Source organism: Melozone crissalis, unplaced genomic scaffold (assembly GCF_028551555.1).
Source record: "Melozone crissalis strain CALT ecotype California unplaced genomic scaffold, PUWL_Pcris_2 ptg000018l_1, whole genome shotgun sequence".
Lineage (NCBI taxonomy): Eukaryota > Metazoa > Chordata > Aves > Passeriformes > Passerellidae > Melozone > Melozone crissalis.
The window spans coordinates 3,557,762-3,578,281 of record NW_026535796.1 but is presented as its reverse complement, the minus strand read 5'-3'; the positions used below and the strand labels follow the sequence as shown (position 1 = coordinate 3,578,281).

At 52.7% G+C, this 20,520-nt stretch overlaps 3 protein-coding genes across 4 annotated transcripts; 1 reads left to right on the top strand and 2 right to left on the bottom strand.

The window, feature by feature from the left end:
* The first annotated feature begins 370 nt into the window (after positions 1 to 370).
* On the top strand, positions 371 to 19,035 carry DNAJC17 (DnaJ heat shock protein family (Hsp40) member C17). Of its 2 annotated transcripts, XM_054275147.1 has the most exons (12): positions 371 to 456; positions 1,871 to 1,940; positions 2,815 to 2,873; positions 3,608 to 3,695; positions 3,991 to 4,073; positions 4,981 to 5,077; positions 5,439 to 5,488; positions 5,996 to 6,073; positions 6,984 to 7,064; positions 7,946 to 8,074; positions 14,295 to 14,427; positions 18,921 to 19,035. In XM_054275147.1, the coding sequence occupies exons 1-11, from the start codon at positions 379 to 381 to the stop codon at positions 14,418 to 14,420; spliced, it is 939 nt and encodes a 312-aa protein (XP_054131122.1). In that variant the 5' UTR covers positions 371 to 378; the 3' UTR covers positions 14,421 to 14,427; positions 18,921 to 19,035. The 2 variants fall into 2 exon arrangements, with proteins under 2 accessions (XP_054131122.1, XP_054131121.1); XM_054275146.1 differs by lacking the exon at positions 18,921 to 19,035 and having other exon boundaries at positions 14,295 to 15,104.
* On the bottom strand, positions 10,484 to 12,663 carry CUNH15orf62 (chromosome unknown C15orf62 homolog). Its single transcript, XM_054275152.1, has one exon. The coding sequence runs from the start codon at positions 12,009 to 12,011 to the stop codon at positions 11,190 to 11,192; it is 822 nt and encodes a 273-aa protein (XP_054131127.1). The 5' UTR covers positions 12,012 to 12,663; the 3' UTR covers positions 10,484 to 11,189.
* Positions 15,113 to 20,241, bottom strand: GCHFR (GTP cyclohydrolase I feedback regulator). The gene is made up of 3 exons (XM_054275168.1): positions 20,149 to 20,241; positions 19,029 to 19,123; positions 15,113 to 15,571 (listed from the first exon to the last, which is right to left on the bottom strand). The coding sequence occupies exons 1-3, from the start codon at positions 20,182 to 20,184 to the stop codon at positions 15,448 to 15,450; spliced, it is 255 nt and encodes an 84-aa protein (XP_054131143.1). The 5' UTR covers positions 20,185 to 20,241; the 3' UTR covers positions 15,113 to 15,447.
* Positions 20,242 to 20,520: the final 279 nt, after the last annotated feature.

Sequence of the window (20,520 nt, the reverse complement as noted above, 5' to 3'; positions counted from 1 at the left end):
GAATGCCATTCCAGGAGGGATTTAGCGCATGGGTGTGGATCCGTCTGTGGCACTTGGGGACACGGTCGGTGGTGACCTTGGGAGACAGCGGGACGCACGTGCTGAGTTTTCCCTCAGGACTCAGTGCCCGCGCACGGCCCCACGGGACTTGTAGTTTTTCTCTGGCTTATCCCCGCTGGCAGCTGCCGCTAAAGAACTACAACACCCAGCATGCCCAGCGTGGCGCTGCACACCCTGGTTGTTCCCGTCCTCTGGAGCCGCGCGATGCATCACGGTGCTTGTAGTCCAACTTTCCTGGACGGCGCGTGGCGCGGCGGAGTGAGGGGACTGCATTTCCCAGCCACCGCGGCGCCAGGAGCGGAACCGGGAAGTGCGAAGATGGCGGTGGATAAGGAGCTGCTGGAGCGGGACCTCTACGGGCTGCTGGGGATCGGCGAGAAGGCGTCCGAGAAGGAGGTGAGGGGCGCGGACAGCTCGGGACTGGCTCCTTCTCTCCCTCCATCCCTTTCCCGGTGTCCTCGGGGGCGGCGGTGCTGCTCTCCAGCGCTGAGCTGAGGGGCTGCTCTAAGCGCTGCTGTGGGACCGGGGCTGGCGAACGGAAAAATCCCGTTTGTGCTGATATTGGCGTTGTGATATCCCGGTTTTACTGGAATTGGCCTCGTTCCCCCAGTTCACCCCTCAGTCCTGCGGGGCGGAACCCGGCTTTGGAGGAGGAGAGAACTGCAGGGTTGGTCTGGGACTTGTTCTCGCTTTGTTTATGTGCTTCCTAACTAGGGAAATTTCCGTGGTGATCCAAAAATCCTATTGTCAGACGTTTGTCCGAGCGCCCAAAAGTCACGTAGTTAATTTTGTAGGGTTTTAATTACACGTTTGCGGTTTTTAATTGAGTTTATTTGGTTAGTCAGTGCTAAACACAGGAAGGAATCTCTGAGAGAGCTGCAGAGGGGCCCGGCCAAGGGCCGGGAATAGCAGGGTAAAAAGGGAATGGCTGCCCAGTGCCAGACAGCGGGGTTGGATGGGACACCGGGGAGGAATTCCTGGCTGAAATGGGAGGTTGGAGATTGGAGCCCGGCGAGGAGACTCCTCTCCCTCAGCTGGACTCTTGTACAGGAGGTGGGACCATCTGCAGGGCTTTTCCTGCGCATTCCCAATCCCGGGAGCTTTGTCCACCAGGTGGGGCCGGGACACAACTTTTCCCACTTGGAATAGCAGGGAATAGTGGGAAAAAGTGCCTTACTTTTTTCCTTCCCCCCATCCCTTTTTTTTTTTCATTTTCACTTTTTTCCCTCCATTTCCCCATTTCTCGTTCTCTTTACCTCTTTTTTTTTTTTTCCCCACTTCTCTTCCTTTCCCCGTTTGTTTTTCTTTCCCTTTTTTGGCTCCCTTTCCCTCTTTTGGGTTCTCTTTCTGGGTTTTTTCCCTTCCTCCATTTTTTTATCATCCTTCCCTTCCCTTCCCTTCCCTTCCCTTCCCTTCCCTTCCCTTCCCTTCCCTTCCCTTCCCTTCCCTTCCCTTCCCCTCTTCAGTTTCCTTCCTCCATATTTTTTTCCTCTCTCCCTTTTCCCCCTCTCCTTTCTTTTTTCTTCTCTCCATTCTTTCTCCTTCTCTCCTTTTTTTTCCTTCTCCCCTTTTTTCCCTCCCCCCCTTTTTTCCCCTCTCCCATTTTTTTAACCTGAAGTTTAACTCCTGCAACGCAAGACACCTGCAAGCCAAAACAACTTCTAAAAGCTCCAGCTCCTTCCAGACACACCCCATCTCCCGAGCCCAGCGGGTTTCCCTTGAGCACAGGGATTATTTTGGGTTTCCAGGTTGCTTTTTTTGGCAGAGCCAAAGCAGTTTCCCCCCAGTGACCCCAGTGTGGCCCCTGCAGGTGAAGACAGCGTTCCGGCAGAAGGCGCTCACCTGCCACCCGGACAAGAACCCCGACAACCCCCGGGCAGGTGAGTTCTTCCTGCTGCTCTTTTCCCTTCTCCAGGCTCCTGGAAGTGCCTCTGCTTCCCTAAGTGCTGAGGGGATGGCTGGGTGGGTGTCCCTGGGGATACACACAGGGCTGGGAGTTGCTCCTGTTGGTGTTAACTTTGCTTTTTAAGGCTGAACGATCCCTGCTGGGTTTAGAAACACCAGCAGTAAGTCAGTGCTGGAGTTACAGCTGCAGCCCTCCATCAAACATTCCCAATCTTTGCTTTGGTGTGTATCTCTCACAGCCCCAAACTTCACCAGCACTCCATAAATCCTTTTATCTGTGGGCAGGGCAAGGGGGAGTTTCAGCTGCCTGCAGCGAGGGATTGCTGTGGATGGAGGTTGTAGAATTAGCAATTACTTTGTATTTTGTGTGTCAAGACTGATAATTCATCTTTATAAAAATATATAAATATAATTTGCCAATGCTTGTAATGGGACAAGAGGAAAGACTTTTAAAGGATAGATGGCTGTAATGCAACAACTTCCAGTACAACATAAGCAGGACTTCTTGTTGAAGGAAAAGGACTGAGAGGGAGAAGGAAATTGTGAGCTCCAGCTAAATCTGACATGGAGATATTGCAGCCCAAAATAAAAATAATCAGTAAGAAAAATTAAGTTTGTTTGTTCCAAGATTTCTCTTAAAATGAAACAATCCCAGTTTTTTGTTTCTTTATTTACTCTTAAATTTGTGTAATACCTTTGAGTTGAGGCTGGAGGTTACCTTACAGAGTTCTTGCAGAGGTGATTTGTGTTCCTTGGAGAGACCTTCCTGCAGGAATTGTCTTTCCTGGTTCTTCCCCAGATCCCTCACCTGGTTTCCCTCATCTTGCCCTTCTTTCTTGTCATTCCCAGCGGAAATTTTCCACCAGCTGTCCCAGGCCTTGGCCGTGCTCACAGATGCAGCAGCCAGGGTAAGGATGCTCCCTGGGCAAGGGTGGGATTTTGGGATGGTGCTGGGAACTGTGATCCGGCCTGTCCTGCTCTCTGCTCTGACGGAGGCTCCATCAATACAAATCTCAGCAGTTATTCTGTTATTCCCCCTGCTTCTTCGTGAGATCAAATCTCAGGTGCCAGGTAGAAGCTTGGAGGAATGTGGTGTTTGGGATTTGCTGCTGGGAGCAGCTCTGCCCTGAGATTCTGCCTTTAATAATGTGCTGGACAGGGGCATATCCCATTTAATAACACCATCCCTGACTGAGGAACACCAAATTCCCATGGCAACATCTGCCATTCCTGTTGAGTCAGGGGCTGACAAATGAGTAATACCTGGATGCAATTCCTGAGGCTCCAAGCTCTGCTGTCTGAGGGACACAGGAGAGCTTGGATCCTTCTGGGGCTGTGGGGAAGTGGCTGAGAACCCACTTCCCAGGCCCTGAAAGAACCTGAAAATGTCCCTGGAAAGAATAAAACCAAAAAATGAGCAAGGAACTCTCTCCAGATTAGCTCAGGAGAGGGAAAAATGTTGATTCCAGGTGATAAAAGCTAAAAACATGAGCTCCTCTTTTCAGGCACTGGCAAAGCTTGTAATCCAAGATGCTTCAGCCCTGCTGACAGGGTTTCAGTCCCTGATGTCACTGCATTCCCTGTTTTCCAGTTTCTCTCCTGGTTTCTGTAGTTTCCCACTGTTGTGCTGCTTCCTTGGCAGGCAGCCTATGACAGGGTGAGGAGGGCAAAGAAGGAGGCTGCAGCAAGGACACAGAAACTCGATGAGAAGAGGAAGAAAGTAAAGCTTGGTGAGCAAATCAAACCCTCACAATCTCCTGAGGTCTCCCCTAGCTGCCTGTTTGCATTTCTCCTTCCACTGGGGTCAATCCATGGGGGATGACTCTGGTTTCTTCATCCCTAGTACAGACCAGTAGACCTGGAATCTCCTCCCACAGCCATAGCTGGGGTGGTCCTGCTGTGGGAATTAGGGGGTGGAGGACTGCTAAGGCTCCTTTGGTGTGTGATCTATCCATCTTCCTCTGGCCAGCAGGGAAAAATTCAAGTTCTCTTTGGATTGTTTGAATTTTGTTTCTTTCTCTGCAGATCTTGAAGCCAGAGAACGGGAAGCCCAGGCCCAGGAGAATGAAGAGGAGGAGATCAGGATAACCAGATCATTAGAAGAAGAAGTAAGGATAAATTCTTAGTTCTCTCTGCTGTTTTTGAGAAGAATTGCTGGAAGTATTTCCATTATGATGAAATCCATGGGATGAGGTTGTCAGGAAAATTAATCCACAAACATCAGAGGTTTATGTCCAAAAAGGAGAGATAGGAGTTTTTTGACTTTATTTGAATAAAGGGAAGAGGCCATGGGGCATTCCCCTGGGGTCTCTCAAATTTTTGGAGGACACAGCCTCCCTTTTAATCCTAATTTCCCAGCTGCATTTCCCTTCTCTCTTTCCCCATTGGCTGAGGTACTTGAGAGGTACAGACTCCCCAATACAACTGATACCAGAGATTTCCCTCTAATGTGCAACCCTCCCTTTCAATTTTTAATTCTTGTGGAATTTAGGGGTTTTTCTTCCCCACTGTTTCTTTCATCTCTCAATGTCTAATTTCATTTATCAGCAAAACTAAAGTTTATTTGTAAATGCAAATATCCTTTTCCATTCATCAATCAGTGGAATCCTTCCCATTGTTTCTTTTATCTCCCAGTGCTAGTTGTATCTACCAGCAGACCCACAGCTGGTTTGTAAAGACAAATCTGCTATTCCTCTCAAGGTGCAAAAAATCTCTGGAGAGCAGTGCATCAACCTTTGGGATTAAAAGGCTCTGTGCATCAGAGAATCCTGGAATGGTTTGAGTGGGAAGGGACCTTAAAGGGACCTTAAAGCCTATCCAGTTCCAGCCCCTGCCATGCTCAGGGGCCCCTTCCACCAAACCAGGCTGCTCCTTTTGGAGCTGCCCAGGGGAACTGGCAGGAGGGGTGTCCCAGGAGATGTGTGTGAGGCTCAGGCTGTCCTTGGAAGTGTCCAGGTGGCCTTGCAGCCCTGGCTGTGTGCCTCAGGTGCCCGTGCTGTGTTCCCTGTGCCGCAGATAATCCGCCTGCGGGAGGAGGGCTCCCGGCAGCTGGAGGAGCAGCAGAGGCTGGTCAGGGAGCAGATCCGCCGGGAGAGGGAGCAGCACAGCCGAGGTGAGCACGGGGAGCACCTGCACGTGGCCTTGGGCTCTTTGGCAGCTCTCCGCCCTGAATTTTTCCAACCTTCTTGCAGGGAAAAATGCCTCAGAACATGTCTCCGGCTTGTGTTTTTGCTGACCTGTTTCTAGCCTTGATCCTGGCAAGTCTGTGATTCCTAAAAGGGAAAAATGATGCCATGGAGTATTCAGTCTGTGCTGCAGTTCCTGTTGCACGAGATTTTTGGGACTGGAATGGTCCAGTGGAAATCCCAAAGTGTTTCATCATATGTATGTTCTCAGGGGAAAAAATGTGCAAAATGCTGAGGAATTTTCACCTATGTCCTTTCCATCTTTTCCATCTTTTTTCTTTTTTTTAGGCAAGCAGGAAAGAAATGGAGCAGAAGGCAAAATAACTCCTAAGCTCAAGGTAAGGCATCCTTAAAAAGCTGTGTTTTGGTGAAAACTGATAGAACATGGTGGATAACAGAAGGGACATTTCAACCCTACTAAGCTGGCACATCTTTTTTTATACTGGGATGTATAAATTCCACTCCATGAAATGTGCATCATCAGGTGAACAACCCCTGTCCTTGCTGTTAGAATTCCTTCCTCAGTCACCTTTTCTTTGTCTGCTCCAGATTTCTGAGCCTGGGATTGAGTTGTCTGTGCTTTAAGCACGGGGAACATCTGCTAATTACCCTGGCAGAGCCATTAGCATCCTTTCAAGTGCAATCTTTTTTTATTCCAGTGAGCAGCGTTTCTCCCTGTTCCCCAAACAGTTTGTTCCCTGTGCTCACTCCCATGCTGAGATCACTGTCTTGGCAGGCCTGGGAGTGTGGCTGGAAATAGCAGACGTGGTGAATGTGCAGGGGGGTGGGAGCTGCTGGCAGCACATCCAAACGGGAAAAATTAACTCCTGCTGTTAATTCCCCAGCTCAGGTGGAAATGCAGGAAGGAAGATGAGACTGGAGGGGGATACTCCAAAGATGTGCTGCTGCAGATCCTGCAAAAGGTCCTGTCTGACACTTCCCTGTGTGTTACTGGGTCTTCCCCTGATCTCAGTGCTGTAAGGATAGTGAATTCTGGGAAGCTACATATCACAGAATCATGGAATGGTTTGGGTGGGAAGGGACCTTAAAAATTATTCAGTTCCACCCCTTGCCACAGGCAGGGACACCTTCCACTATTCCAGGTTGCTCCAAGCCCTCTCCAACCTGGCCTTGGACACTTCCAGGGATGGGGCAGCCAGAGCTCCTCTGGGCACCCTCTGCCAGGGCCTCAGCACCCTCACAGGGAAGGATTTTATCCTAATCTAATCTAAACAGGTAATCTGAACTAAACAGCTGGTTTGAAGCCATTCCCTGTGTCCTGTCACTCCATGCCCGTGTAAGCTGGAGTGGTTAATTTCCTTCCCTGTTCAGCTTTCTTATGCAGTTTTCAGTGCTCATCAGCATGATCGTGGAGTCATTAAGGTTGGAAAAGATCTCTTAAATTATCAAATCCAACCTTTGAACCAAGTTGGATCCTTTGATCCCTGAGCTGGGACTTGTTTCCCAGCAGAACAACTGCAGGCTCTTCCCACTGAATGCCTCCTGCCCATTTATTCTGGCTCTGTGGTTGTGGTGCACTCATCCTTCACATCCCTGCTGTGGCAAGTGCAGAGACAGGCACAGACAGGCCTTTGATCTGATCAATCCCACCCTGGCCTCCTTTCCCTCTGAGCTCAGCAGCCCTCTTGCACTGGGAGCCAAGTGAGTAGCTCCATGCCTTCCCAGATTATTTCCTGGAGGGACAGAAATGGTGACAGCTCAAGCCTCATGTCTGTGAAAACACATGTTTTCTCTTTGTGTTCATTTGAGAACTGAACTTGACATCTCTCCTGGCTCTGTAATTAACTTCCCTTCCTTCCTTTCTTCCCACAGTATGGTGATGTGCTCAATTTGTTGATCTCCAGCAGGAAGACTGGCAGTGCAGTGGTGGAATTTGCCACGGTGAAGGCAGCTGTGAGTGTGCAGAGCCCCTGCTGGCTGTGCTGGGGGTGGCACAGGACAGGTGACAGCCAGGACACTGCCCTGTCATTAAGGCAGTGGAGAAGGGTAATGAGAGTCAAAAGGCACGGAGGGAGTGGCACAGCTGCAGGCACAAACCCAGAGATCAGGCACATAAACAGGTTGTGCATGGAACAGGCTGAGGGAGGAGGCACTGCCTTAAAAATCAGGCACTGAGCACTTACTCAGCTCTCTCTGAAGGTGAAATGCCTTGGAGTTGGGCTTATGTGTTTTGGAGGTGATATCAGGCAGTTGCAGTGAAAAACAACCCAAAATGTCTTGACTCACTGTGAGTTACAATAATTCATGTGGCTGTGGGAGCAGAAGTCATCAGTTATCCTAAATTTCAGTAGTTCCATGAGCTTGGGCTGTATGAGAGTTTCCTTGTTAGCTTTTCTTTCACTCATATCCAAATGATAAAAGCCCCCAGAACTGTGTGTGACCTGTATATCAAAAGTGCTGGCAGGGGTATGGACCAAGGGTAAGGTGCTTCTCATGTAGGGCAGCTGTGAAATCTGAGAGTCATGGAATGGTTTGGGTTGGAAAGATCCTTAAAATCTTACAGAGTGGAACCATAGAATGGTTTGGATTTAAAGGGACCTTAAAAGACCATCCATTTCAAGTCCCCAGTCATGGGCAGGGACACCATTCCACAATCCCAGGCTGCTCCAAGCCCCTTCCAGCTTGGCCTTGGACACTTCCAGAGACAGGTCTTGCTTGTGCCCTGCTTGGCCTTGAGGCCATTCTGAGATGGGAGCATGATTCTTAGGGACTTGTGAGGGGAGGGAGTGGGATCTGAAATTCAGGTGGTGATGGAAGGGTGTTTTCCCTGCCAGGAGATGGCTGTGAAGAATGAAGTTGGCCTGCTAAATAACCCCCTGAAGATTTCCTGGCTGGAGGGCCAGCCCCAGAGCCGCCCCAGCACCGTCCTCCCCGACAGCAGCAGCCAGCCCAGGAGCTCACAGGTAAGGAGATGGAAATCCTGGAACAACCTACATCTCAGAGTGCTGTCAGATAGCAGTTGTTGGGGCCAGCCCTGGCTTTCCCAGCAGCCCTTTCTGTGCTGGATCAGTGGCTTTCTAAAGGACCTCCTGCCTGGGCAGCAGCACACTGGGAGCTGTTTGCATCTTCACACATTCCCTTTCTCCCAAGTGAAGAACAAAGAATGTTCCTTGCTCAGCCCAAAGCCTCCAGTGCCATTCTGATGGGATTTTTGGAATCCTCTGAGTGAGAGCTGCTGAAAGTTCCTTTGGAGAGTCTTGGTTGCTCACTGCATTCCCAGGAGGAGGAAGTTTCAGTGCTGGAAGCAAACCTCTATTCTTAGGGTCTGCAGGAGCAATATCAAGCTAAATACCCTTTTGTGTGTTCACTCCCTAAATATTTTAAGCTTGTGAGATTGTTCAGTGCATTCACTCTCTTCATATTTCATTAAGTATTTTATTTATATTATTTGTAATTATGCATCAAACACCCTGATTGTTACCCTGTCCATGTAGGACCAGGGAGAGTCCTGCAGCCACAGGAGAATCTCCAGAGTGTTAGGAAGGGAACTGGGCCAAAAAGCAGAATCCAAAACATGTTATTTGAGAATTTCTCACTAGCTGAGAGTGAGAACTGGCCCATTCCTACCAAAGGGGGTTGCTGGTGCAGTTGGAGCTTTGGTAGTGGATTCCAGCCTCTGTGGGTTCAGATCCCTGAGTTTGCCTTGGCCTGTTTCCATGCCCAGAGCTTGTTAGTGTGGAAGTGCAGCGTCTGCCTGCGGTGCAGGATTAGTGTGGTGGGGCAGCAGGGAGAGCAGGAAAGCAGCACACACAGTGCTGGTGACTCACCTCTGCCCAGCACAGCTCCTCAATCCCACCTGGCTCTGGGAATGCTGAGGAGCTGCTGCCAGGGACCTGCATCCTGCCCAGGAGCTGCACAGCAGGTGCTTTGCTGTCCTTTCTGCTGCTTTCAGCTGTAAGAGGCTGCACTTTCTGGGACTGAACTGCAGCCTTGCATCTCCTAGCTGCTCTCTTTCCTGTTTTTCCTTGTTCCCACTCCAGACCCTCCCCAAATCCTCCTGCTGCATCCACTGGGATGCTCCTAAAACCTGCAATGTGTTTACAGCTCCTCCTGGCTGATCTGCTTCCAGCTGACTTAGCTTGTGCTCTCCAGTCCAGGAGTGTGCAGAGTGTGCTCCCAGATCCCTGTTCCCTCTGCCTCTTCCCCTCACACCCAGCCTGGCTTCCCAGGCACCAGGCTCCACGTTCTTGCTTCCAGGCTGCACTTACCTCATCCTGATTTAAGCTGCCCTTGCTTCCTATTCACTCCTCCCCTCTGTTTTTGTCTGAATCCACCCCCAGTTTGTTCCCACTCTGTGCAAAAGCAGCTCCTCTGCTGCTCTGCTTCAGGAAACAGCCCAAGCCTGCAGTGTTCTCATGGCAACACGCTCACTACTCATCCTCTGCTCCCTGTCTGGGACAGGCAGCCAGGACCTGAGAGCCAAAATCCACAGGTAAAGGACAGCCAGACCCCAGGCAGGGGGTTTGGGAGCAGTTCCCAGGTGGAAACTGCTCATTTTCCACAGCCTTGTTGTCTCCTACAGCAACAGGTGCACGTTGTGCAGCAGTTCCCGGAGAGCTGCTGCAGCCAAGCAGGCTCCAGTTCCCCTTGGAATTCAAAAGCTGTGGCTTGCACAGTATTACTCCAGGCTATGGAGAGCAGTGGCTGTGTGATGGTTCAAAGCACACAGTGGCTGCAGAGAGCTTGTTTTGCATTCCAACAGCATGCAGTGCACAGTTCTGGGAAGATTTTCCCTGCTCCTGCACTGGAATCTCCCTGCCAGGGCTCCTCAGCCATTCAGCTCCTGCCTGGTGTTCTTGTACCTGTTCTAAGCTCCTTCAGAGGTTTCAGAGGGTTTATTTCATATTATCTGACTTTGGGAGGTGAATCTCACACGGTAAGAGGCAGCTGTGCCTTCCTTGGAGTGTCCCTGCACTTTGCTGTGGCCACTTCCAAAGCTCCTGGTGATCTGGGGCATGGAGGTTTTTTAATTGTTTTTTTAAAAGAGCCCTAATAGTCAAAAAGCTACGAACTGGTAGTTTCTTTTAGCAGTTTGTCCTGGTGCTGCCCAAAATGTTCTCAGCCTGGCAGAGCCTTTCCCACTGTCCAGCTCAGGGTGGGCAACTGTTCCTGTCTTTCCCTGAGCTCTTCTCCAGGGGAAAATCAAGTCCCTGTTCCCTCTGTCCTTCCCTCAGAGCCACACAGGTGTCCCACCCCCATCATAAAACCCTGCAGTGCCAGGGAGGATGGGCCTGGGCCACTCCAGATAGCCTGTGCTCCTGGTGCCTGGGATTTCTGTGGCTTGTTCCCAAGGAAATGAGGCAACCAGACACTTCCAGTCACAGATACATTTATTCTTCTATGTCTGTACAGCTGGGAGCTCAGTGCATGCGTGAGGCAGCAGTGTCAGAGACACCTCTTCTCCTGCCAGGAGGATAAATCCACTGCTGGTGCTGTATCAGGAGCCTACTTGGATGCTTACCTGGCTGGGAGTGCCACCTGCACTGGAGTTAAGGGAAGAGAAACCCACAAAGAGGAAGAGAAAAAACGGAGGAACAGCTTTGAGCTTTCACATCCAAACATGGTGGGAGGAGAAGCCCCAGTTCCCGTCTCTCAGCCCTCAAAGCTTTGGCTTCGGGGTGCAGTGCTGCTGCCTCCTTGCAGGCTGCCTGCTGTTCCACAAGTGATCCATGCCAAATCCCTGTGTGTCCCTGCCCCACAGTGTCACATCCCCAAAATAAGTCTTTCCCAAAAAGTGCCAGTCTTCCCTGAGGATGGGACGCGCAGTCCGGAGTGGGAAATTCCCGGAGTGGAGAGCGGAAAGTTGGCCATGAGGCAGCAGACGGTGCTCTCACCTGAGCACAGAGCTCTGCTCCAGAGGATTCCTTGGCAAGGACAGGCATGCTCTGTGGTGGGTGAGGCGAGGACAACAAAACAGGCCACACACATCAGGCATGTTCCAGTATCCTTCCTCCTGCTGGAACGGGAGGAACTGGCAGCAGCAGTGAGTAACTGGGATGTGATGGACAAAGAATACCTTCAAATGGCGTAATCCCTCGGGTTCTGTTTCCTGAGGGTCTGCAGCACATCCTCAAGGAGAGATAGCCCCAAATCCACTTTGAAGGACAGGAAGGGGTCAGCCAGCTCAGGAAGAGTGATGCTGTTGGGGAGACCTGCCTCTGAGGTGCCGTGGTCCGTAGCCTGATCCTTGTGCGTGGGAGTGCCTTTGTGGTACGGAGCGGCGTCGGAAAAGGAGAGGTCGGAGTGGGAATCTGTGCGGTCAATGATGTTGGGGCAGCTGGAACTGTCCAGGTACAGCCGGGGAGGCTTGGGAGGGGCTTGTGCCTTGGCCAGGTTCTGCTCGCTCTGACAGGACAGGTACTCAGACTTGTCCTTCAGATCCCTCAAGCCTTCCCTCTTCTGGCCGTCCGTGTCCAGAGTGTGGCTGTTCTGGTTCAGGATGATGACTTGGTTGCCCAGCTTTTTGTGCCTCCTGAGGGAGAAGCGCCGGAAGAAGGTGGTGGACTTGAGGGACCCCCTGCGCCAAGTATCCATGGTGAGGAAAGGCAGCGAGGAGCAGGAATGCTGGCTCCTCACAGGCAGGAGCCCAGGGATCAGCAGAGAGCCACGCAACAGGATCGACCTCTTCCTGCCCCGTTCCTGGAGCTGCAAGGAGCACAGAGAGGCTGGTAGTGCAGGAAATGCAAACTCCACGCCGTGGCAAGGAGCACTTGGCTTGTCTGGGATCTGAAGGAGTCTCCCCCTGGAGTGGAGAGGAGCGGCAGGCGGTGTGTGAGCGAGCTCGTTAAACGTGTGCTGCGGCTCCGGGCTGGTGGGGAACAGCAGAGGCACAGTCACCATGAGAACAGATCTAATCTGGCATCTAGAACAGAAGGGCACTCGGGTGCCATGGTAACCAGGCACCTTCTGAGGAGGGGCACCGCCGGAAAAGCGCCGTGGGTGGCTGGGAACGAGACGGTGACTCAGTCCCACCGAAGGAACCCAGGGAATACGGGAGAAGGGGGATGAAGAAAGCGACAGTGCAGGAGACAACGCTGGGAGAACGGAGTGCAGGAGAGACTTACACTCTGTTGGAGCAGCCAGGAGTCCTGGAGCGGAGAGGAGAAGCTGCTGGAGCACTCAGAGACCAGGATGAGGAAGCAAGTCCAGGAAGAGCTCAGCCAGGAGTCCAGGATTTCAGCCAGGTTGGACCCAGAATGCCAAAACTCCCCAGCTCTGCCGCCGCCGTCCCTTCATGTGCCACCCATCGCTGCTTCCCGGGCTGCGGCTCCCTGCGTGGATGTGTTTGTTTTGAGCCAAGCCCTTGCTGAGTCAGCCACGTCAGAAACTGGGTTTCACTCCATTGGTAATTGCCAGGATTGCAGGAAATAGGTGTGTGGAGTGGTGGAGCCTCAGCCCACGCTCAGGCAGTCGGGAGCACGTGCTGGGAGCCCACCTGGATCAGGCTGTTCTTCCTCCCGCCGCTCCGAGGGCTCCTTGTGTCAGCAGAGCTCCCAAGCCAGGCTGCAAATAATTTCCTGGCTGTTTGAAATTATAATCCCAGCGTGAGGTGGGGCTTCAGGTTTGTGTGGGTGATTCATCTGCATAAGTCTCAGGCAGCCTCTTCCATCCAGCCCAGCAAATTCCTGGGGTTGGTGGATGGGACTTGGAAGGATCCTGGCTCAGGGCTGATACCATCGGTGCTTTCTCAGACACTGCTGCTGCCAGTACCCAAAGGTCATTTTGCTCAGGTGGCTCCTAAGACACCAATTAGACTCTTAATTTCCCTCTTGATGTTCCTTATCTGTTGTGGGCTTTCATTGTGTCCTTGCAGCCGGAGGAACCACTTTGCTGGCACAGGATAAGGAATTGCACTCGCCCATATTTCCATGCAGAGACTTATTTAGGCATTCTATTGCCTTTGTATCCCTTCTGCTTCCTAAGAAATCCTTCAATATCTGGAGAAGCTGTGGCTGCCCCATCCCTGGAAGTGTCCAAAACCAGGCTGGAGTAGCCTGGGCTAGTGGAAAGTGTCCCTGCCCATGGCACGAGGTTGGAACCAAATCATGTTTGGAATCCCTTCCCACCCAAACCATTCTGGGATTCCGTGATTCTCTGTGATCACCACTTAACCCACTTCCTAGAAAAAGGAATACTAAGGGTTTTTTTTCCCATTCACCTTCTGTCAAGAAACTCTTATTTCCACCTGAACTGTCAAGGAATGAGCTGGATGTTTCCAAGCCTTGCAGTGCTTTCATACCTCCAAAATAGCACGGCCACCTACTAGTGTGGAATGGCTTTGGAAGCAGCGCCAAAGCACCGGAGCAGCTGTCATCTGCTGCCCACGTTCATTAGGCAGAGTCTGCAATCAACTGCCTTGACGTGACAGTTGCTGCCACACGCAGCAGGGAGGCTCTGGGAGCTTTGGGAAACTCTTCCATTCCTGTGTCAGGTTTGGGAACATCCCTGGTGGTTTTCTTTGTGCAGCTGCTTAGAATCGGGGAATTGTTTGTGGTGGAAAAGACGTCCAAGGTTATTGATTGCAGCTGTTAGAATCATGGAATGGCTTGGGTGGGAAGGGACCTTCAAGTCCATCCCAGGGCAGGGACACCTTCCACTAGCCCAGGTTGTTCCAAGTCCTGTCCAACCTGGCTTGGAACACTTCCAGGGATCCAGGGGCAGCACAGCTTCCCAGCTTCTCTGGGCAACCTTTGCCAAGGCCTCAGCGCTGTCAGACAGTTGGAAGTTAGTCACTTCCATGACTCATCCACAAAGGTTTGATTTTTTTATGGCATTAGCCTTTGTAACAGGTGAAGTGTATGCTGGACTTCGGGCACCAACGTTGTAGGTGCAGAGTGATCTTGTAATCCAAAATAATTCCCCATTCAGCCTCATGGAATGCTGGCTCCATGTGTGTCCTGCTTTCCTTACCAACCACACTCATTGCTGGTTATTTTAAATAATCATTTTAATAACAATTCCTGGTTATTTCCTGTAGCCAGGCAGCTTTCACCCACCTCACCCAATTTCTGTGGGATCAAACCATTTCCTGCCTGGAACGCTGGTGTTGTGAGGGGGATTTGGGGAAGTCTGGGAGTCTGTCCTGCCCCTGATGGGCTGTGTGTCTCTCCTGCTCCCTTCCAGGCGTCGGTGGTGTCGGAGCGGGACTACGAGAGCCTGGTGATGATGAGGATGCGCCAGGCGGCCGAGAGGCAGCAGCTCATCGAGCAGCTCCAGCGGGAAGACGAGGAGGAAAAGTCTCACACTTAGCATGAGAGTATGGATTCTTCCCACCCCTCTGTCCCCTCAGAGCTGTTTCTTTATTTAAGTCAATAAACCTCCTTTTTTCTAAAGGTATTGTGGGAATAGAAACTCCCAGGGATTGCAGACCTTATCCCATTCCAGGTTTGGGGAAGGAATGGCTGCCTGAGGTTCACAGAGTGCAGGTGTTACCCTGTCAGTGTGTGTGCCCAGAGCAGCTGCCCCATCCCATGGGACAAGGTGTGAGAGGTGCCATCAGAACACCAAAGCCTGGAGATTTTAATTCCTGAAAGCTCATTCAGAGGGATTTGGCAACAGCTTTAAACAACCCACAGAAGGACATTGGTCTCTTTGGAGCAATGTTTTATTATGTTTTATTGGTGTTACTCCCATAGCAGGATCCATTCACAGTCCCAAACATTCCAGCAGTGTTGGGATTAGAGCCTGCACCTGGAATAGTCACACAACAACACTTTCTGTGTTATTTTGGGAATCCCATGTTAGGCTTGGATGGCAGTCTGGAATCTGGAATTTCAGTGGTGCTGCTGAGATGGAAGCGGGCCTTGCTGCCAAGGGGAGGGATTCTCAGAGCCCTGGGAGTAGGTTTAGTGGTTCCCTCTTGGATTTCAGGGATGAAATGGGATGGTGTCCATGCTTGCTGTCCCTCCCTAACCCCCTGGCCCAGGAGAAGGCAGGCAAACAGGGCTGTTACTGAGCTTCCTCCAGGGCATGCTGAATACATGATTAAAATGTAAAAAGCTGGAATTTGCCAGACTGCCATCCCACTGAAGGCAGAGCTGGAGCCATCTGTTCCCTCTGCCAGCTTCTGGGCATACCTTCCTCCCTCTGCTCTTGGGAAACGGAACAGGGATGCCAAAATTCCACTGGGTCCAGCTCTGCCTCTGCGCCGTTCCTCCCCTGCCCGAGCACCTGGAGTCTGGGACAGGAAGGAATTAAGGGGGAAAAGTTTGCTGCCAGTCCTATAAGATGATCTCCAGCAGGATGTGGTCCGGGTGGAAGGCAGGGTTCTCCCTGGCTATTCCCTGTGGAGGCACCAGACCAGGGTCTGGCCCACGCCGGTCATGCTGACCACGCGGTAGCCGAGGCTCTCCAGCTTGTCCAGCACCACGCGCGGAGCGTCGTTCACGTAGTACTCGCAGCTGCACCCAGGAGAGATGGGATTGAGGTGAGCTGGGGGGGGAAGAGATGGGGATTTCCTGCTGGAAGTGAGCCTGCCTTGCTCCTGATCCCTCTAAGACCAGCGGCCACACCTGGCACAGGCGTGTGTGACACAGGGCCTTGGTTAACCCCGGGGGAAGGCACAGCCCCAGGTGCCAAACCACAGGAATCCTGTCCAGGAGGGAAGGATCAGGTTGAATGGGAATGTGGCTCAGGGGCTGGTGTCCAGAGCCACATGCTGCTTGGTAACTGGGCTGACACTGTAGCAGAGGGTTCACAGGTAAACACAGTGAGCACGTTTTTAGCATACCTGGGAATTCATGGAGGAGGAGAGGAGAAATGATTCAGGTGTTTCTAAGGAAGGAAATCCCAGTGTTCTACCCATGGCAGAGTATGTCTGTGAGATGGGTGGGTTTGAGAGACTGTTAGAATTTGGGGATTGGAACAAAGTGATGCTTTCAGGCAGGTGGGAAACCTTTGGAAAGCCAGTAGTCATCCATCCTGCATGGATGTGCCAGGCAAGGTGGAGCCCAGGCTCCTCTGTTCCAGCAGTGCCTGGGAGCTGACACTGGGATCCTTGTCCAGCTCTGATTCCCCAGTGGTTTGTGCTGGCTCTGTGCTTGGAGCACATTCCCACATTCCTACCCCTCTATCCCAGAAGCTCCAGGGCTGTGACACTGCTCCCCAGTGAAGGGACCAGGCACAGACTGGGCTGAATTGGCTGGGCACAGCTGAGCTGAGCTGAGCTGGCCAGTGGGACCTTTGGCACTGGATGTGCCAGCCTCTCCTCTGCCATGACTTTGGGATAAGGCCCAGAGCAGCTCAGCTGTAGCTGACTCACAGTGCTGAGTAAGCAGATAATGATGGGCTGCAGGATCACTGGGGATCCTGTTTGGGCACCTGAACAAAGCTTCTCCTGCTTTTCCTACTAATAATGATAAAAAAAAGATCCAAAAGCCTTTCCAAAGCTTCTCCTGCTTGGATTTCAGACCTGTGCTGGAACTGGGAGTTCTTTAAAGCACGAAATAACCTGAGATGTGAGAGATTTTCCAGTTTCTCAAGACAGACTGTATACTTGGCTGTAATTATAGATGTGGTGTAAAGATAATGTGCATTATTATAAGTGTCTTTGAAGTCTGTTCTTTCTCCAGGAGGGTTGCCACATACCCTTCGGATTCGCAGTGGGAGCTAGTAAATATTATTCCCACTATTCAGAGGAAGTAGCAGAGGCAGGGATTTATAGAAACTTAAAAAACTGAGTAGCTGAGCTAAAAGCAGGAGGTAAGAGTTCCCAGGGCTTTATCCCAGCTGTGTGTTGAGGGAAATGAAGATTGCACACCGTGGGTATCAGATCTGCTGCTGTCTCCGTGTGCATCCAGTCGGGATGGAGGGGCTGGGATACCTGCAAAGCCTTTTCTTCCAGGTAAATCCCACCCCACCCCTTGCCCCACCTGGCTGCCCCAAGGGCTCTGACCCTGAGAGAGAGGGCAGGGACCACATCCCTGCTCCCCACACCTTGTGGGCCTTAATGAGGGGCCGTGTGTCTGTGCAGAGCTGTGGAACAGGATCCGTGCACTCCCTCATAACAGGGATTTCAGCTTCACCTGTATATCCCAGTTTCCCAGCAGCTCTGTGCTGCTTGAGGTTTTCCTTCAGGCTCCCTACAAGGTCATGGCTAAAGTTCTGGGGCCCAAGGTGCTGCAGGAAAGGAGTTTGCAGCATCCATAGCCAGGCTCTGCTCATGAAGAAATTGGGAATGGAAAATCCTGCTTGGCCACAGTGCAGATCCTGGAGCTCCCAGCTGTGGTTGGGATTCTGGAGGAGGCAGCTGGGCTGGCACGCGGCTGTGCTCCCGGGGGTGCCAGCAGCCACATTCCAGCCAGGGGACTTCCCCTGTGTGCCTGAGCGGTGGGGAGGGACGTGCTGTGCCGCAGGGATGCCCCGCAGGGATGTGCCGAAGGGACACTGGAGTTCCCAGCTGTGACACAGGCCATGCCAAGGAGCAGGTGGGGCAAGAGCAGCTCAAAACGCTCCGGGCCATGGGGAGGAGTGAAAGGTGGTGAATCCAGCAGGGAGATCCCATAGGAAGCTCACATCCCTTCCCCAAAACAGGCAGAATGTGGTGCTTCTGCTCCTTACAGTGCTGCGGCTCCCCCAGCTGCTGGGGCAGGCACCACAGAGGCTTTTATCTGTCTTTGCCTTCCTTTTCCACCTGAATCCCAGGGATCCTTGCCCAAATCTCTCAGGATCCAGTTCCTTCTGGGAGCCTGTTGTGTTTCTCTGTCTCCCATCCCGTTGCGAAACTCCGGGCTGCGCACGGCGGGTGGCAGCACGACTCTGGCGCTGCTGCCAATCTCTGCCCCACCCACGGGCTTGGGAATAGCAGCACGGAGAGGGATCAGCCCGGCAAACCCCCCAGGAATGCAGCTGGGATGGGGGGGCCCTTCAATAGTTATATTTTATCTCCTTCATATTAACTTTTCCCACCCCACTGAGATTTTTAACGCTGCAGCAGCCGAGGATCCAGCCCTTGGTGTTGACCAGGCTAGTGCTGAGTAGGAGGGTTTTCCCAGCTCCATGGATGGAAGGTGGAGAACATTTAGGACGAGATACACCTTTTGTTTTAATGCCTCCTCCTCCTTCTCCTATTCCTCCTATTCCTCCTCTCCTCCACAGCACATGGGACACAGCAGGAATTGAGCTGCTCCTCTCTGTCAAGTTCTTTTGCATTTGGGGGTTTGTTTTGCTTTGCCATTGTGGTTTTGGTTTTTTGGGGTTTTTTTCCCACCCCAGGGAAAACCAGGAAGTGAGATATCAAGTGAGGAAAAATAAAGAAAAAAAAAAGTGAGCCAAACCATGAGGAAGATGCTGGTCACATCTCCGAGTGGCACTTGGTGAAAGGCTGGGGTCAAACTCGGCGTGGCCAGAGGTGGGGACATGGAGAAGTGTCAGATATCCACAGCTTGGGAACATGCCAGTGGAGGGTTGGAGTCAGGGTGACACAATGGGGAACAGCTCCAACCCCAGGGCTCAGCTGCCCATGGAAAAGATTTGGCAGCTGTTGGGAAGGGCTGGCTCAGGTGAAGCCTTGAGCTGCACTAGAGAGTGGGATGGGATGGGATGGGGTGGATGGACAGACAGACTGCAGCTGGGAGGGATGGGATGGACAGAACTGGGTGAGCATTCTGGTGTCTCAGCACCAAGAAAGGCACAGGCAGAGCAAGGCAGAGATGGCACCAAGAGAGAGAAAGGGGGATCAGGTGCTAAAATAGGGTCAGGGAAAAGGAAGGTGAAGAACCAAGTGAAATGTGGCAGCATTTCCGTTAACAGGACACATGGAAGTCCTGGGATTAACTGGACAGCTGGAAGGTGCTGTGGGGGATTCCAGGAGTGAAAATGTTCTGCATTTCTTGGGAAAATAAGGAGAGGAGCACTTACAAGTTGTTGCCCAGCGTGCTCCTCTTTGTGGCCCCCAGGATGCTCATCAGGTGGGGATCCGAGTGCTCGTCACCCACCATGGTGGGCCCAGCCTCCTGTGGGACAGGCACAGAGTGGTGAGTGACACATGATGACACGGCCACCCCCTGTTCCCTCAGTCCCAGCCACTGGCAGGAAGGTGCAGCTGCTCACCCAGGAGGTTCCAGCCTCGGCTCAATGCCAAGTTTCACACTGGAAATGTTTGTTTTGCCCCTTTGGTAAAGAGCAGAGCTTCCAAAGTCTCTGAGGACAGACTGAGCCCTGCTGCTCCAGGCTGTTCCCTCCAGTGCCATAACTCGTGTGTCCCTTCCTGTACCTCATCCATAATCACTCAATCAACTTGTACAATCCCAAATGCCACTGCCAGCAGATGCTTTGGTGCTGCAGCATCTCCACACGTCCCCATTCCCAATCCACTGCAGTGTCCATCACAACTCCCTCCCTTTGCTCATTTGCTGTTTTCACTGCCCCACTTGTCTCACTGTTTCTCTGCTTCCTGCCTCAAACCACACCAGCAGATCCAGGCTTCTGGATGTCGGGAAAAGGGGAACCCCAGATAAACACAGAGCTGTGGGCTCCTACAGAGTCCTGCAGGATGTGGCTGCTGCTAGAGCAGTAACGTTTGCTTTGTGGCTTTATTCGGCAGGGACAGCAGCGATCCCAGCGGTGCTCCTGGACAGGGATCCCAGCCGCTGCCCCAGCCATGCCCACTCCCTTGGCCGCGTTTTCCACCCTGGAACGGCTCTTTGGGGACGAGGGAAAACCAACTGCGAGGACAAGAGGAGCCGTCTCTTTGGCGTTCCTGGGGTCCTGCCGCAAGTTTCCCAAGTGAGTCGCTGTTTGGGACAGGAGGCTTTGGGGCAGCAAAGCACCGGGGGCTCTCACCGGCTGCTGGGCACAGCCTGGCCGTGCTGGGCTCCCCCAAACCTGCATCACCCCCGACCCCCCAGCAGCAGCCGGGCCAGCCCCTGCCGGGATCGCACCGGTGGCACCGCGGGCTGAGCGGGTCTCACCGCTCGCCCCGGTCGGTCCCTGCTCGCCCCCCGGTATTCCCCACCCCCGGGGTCCCGGCGGGACTCACCAGGCGGATTTGGGTGCTGATGAGCAGGTACGGCATCTCCGCTCCGCCGCTCCCGCCGCCGCTCCGGGGGAACCTGCCCGGGGCCGCCCCCGGTCCCGCCCCGCCACCACCGCCCCCGGGCCCCGGGGGGAAAGGCACCGGAGGGCTCGGGGGGGCGGGAGGCACCCGGGGGGCTCCGGGGGATCCCGAGGGGTCTCGGCGCTGCCGTCCCAACAAAGGGTGGGCAGGAGGTGAAGGGCTGGAAGGGGATGGAGCAGAAGGGAACAGAAGGTGAGCAGGGAGAGGATGGAGCAGGAGATGATGGACTGGGAGACAAAGGACAGGAGATGATGAGCAGGAGATGAGATGCAGGGACGTGGAGGACAGGAGATG

Coding starts and splice junctions, on each gene's coding strand:
- DNAJC17 (XM_054275147.1), top strand. CDS start 379: ATGGCGGTGGATAAGGAGCTGCTGGAGCGGGACCTCTACGGGCTGCTG. Junction 2,874..3,607: donor TCACAGATGCAGCAGCCAGG/GTAAGGATGCTC, acceptor CTTCCTTGGCAG/GCAGCCTATGACAGGGTGAG. Junction 7,065..7,945: donor TTGCCACGGTGAAGGCAGCT/GTGAGTGTGCAG, acceptor TTTCCCTGCCAG/GAGATGGCTGTGAAGAATGA.
- CUNH15orf62 (XM_054275152.1), bottom strand. CDS start 12,011: ATGGTGACTGTGCCTCTGCTGTTCCCCACCAGCCCGGAGCCGCAGCAC.
- GCHFR (XM_054275168.1), bottom strand. CDS start 20,184: ATGCCGTACCTGCTCATCAGCACCCAAATCCGCCTG. Junction 19,124..20,148: donor TCAGCACCCAAATCCGCCTG/GTGAGTCCCGCC, acceptor CCTGTCCCACAG/GAGGCTGGGCCCACCATGGT. Junction 15,572..19,028: donor AGCACGCTGGGCAACAACTT/GTAAGTGCTCCT, acceptor TCCTGGGTGCAG/CTGCGAGTACTACGTGAACG.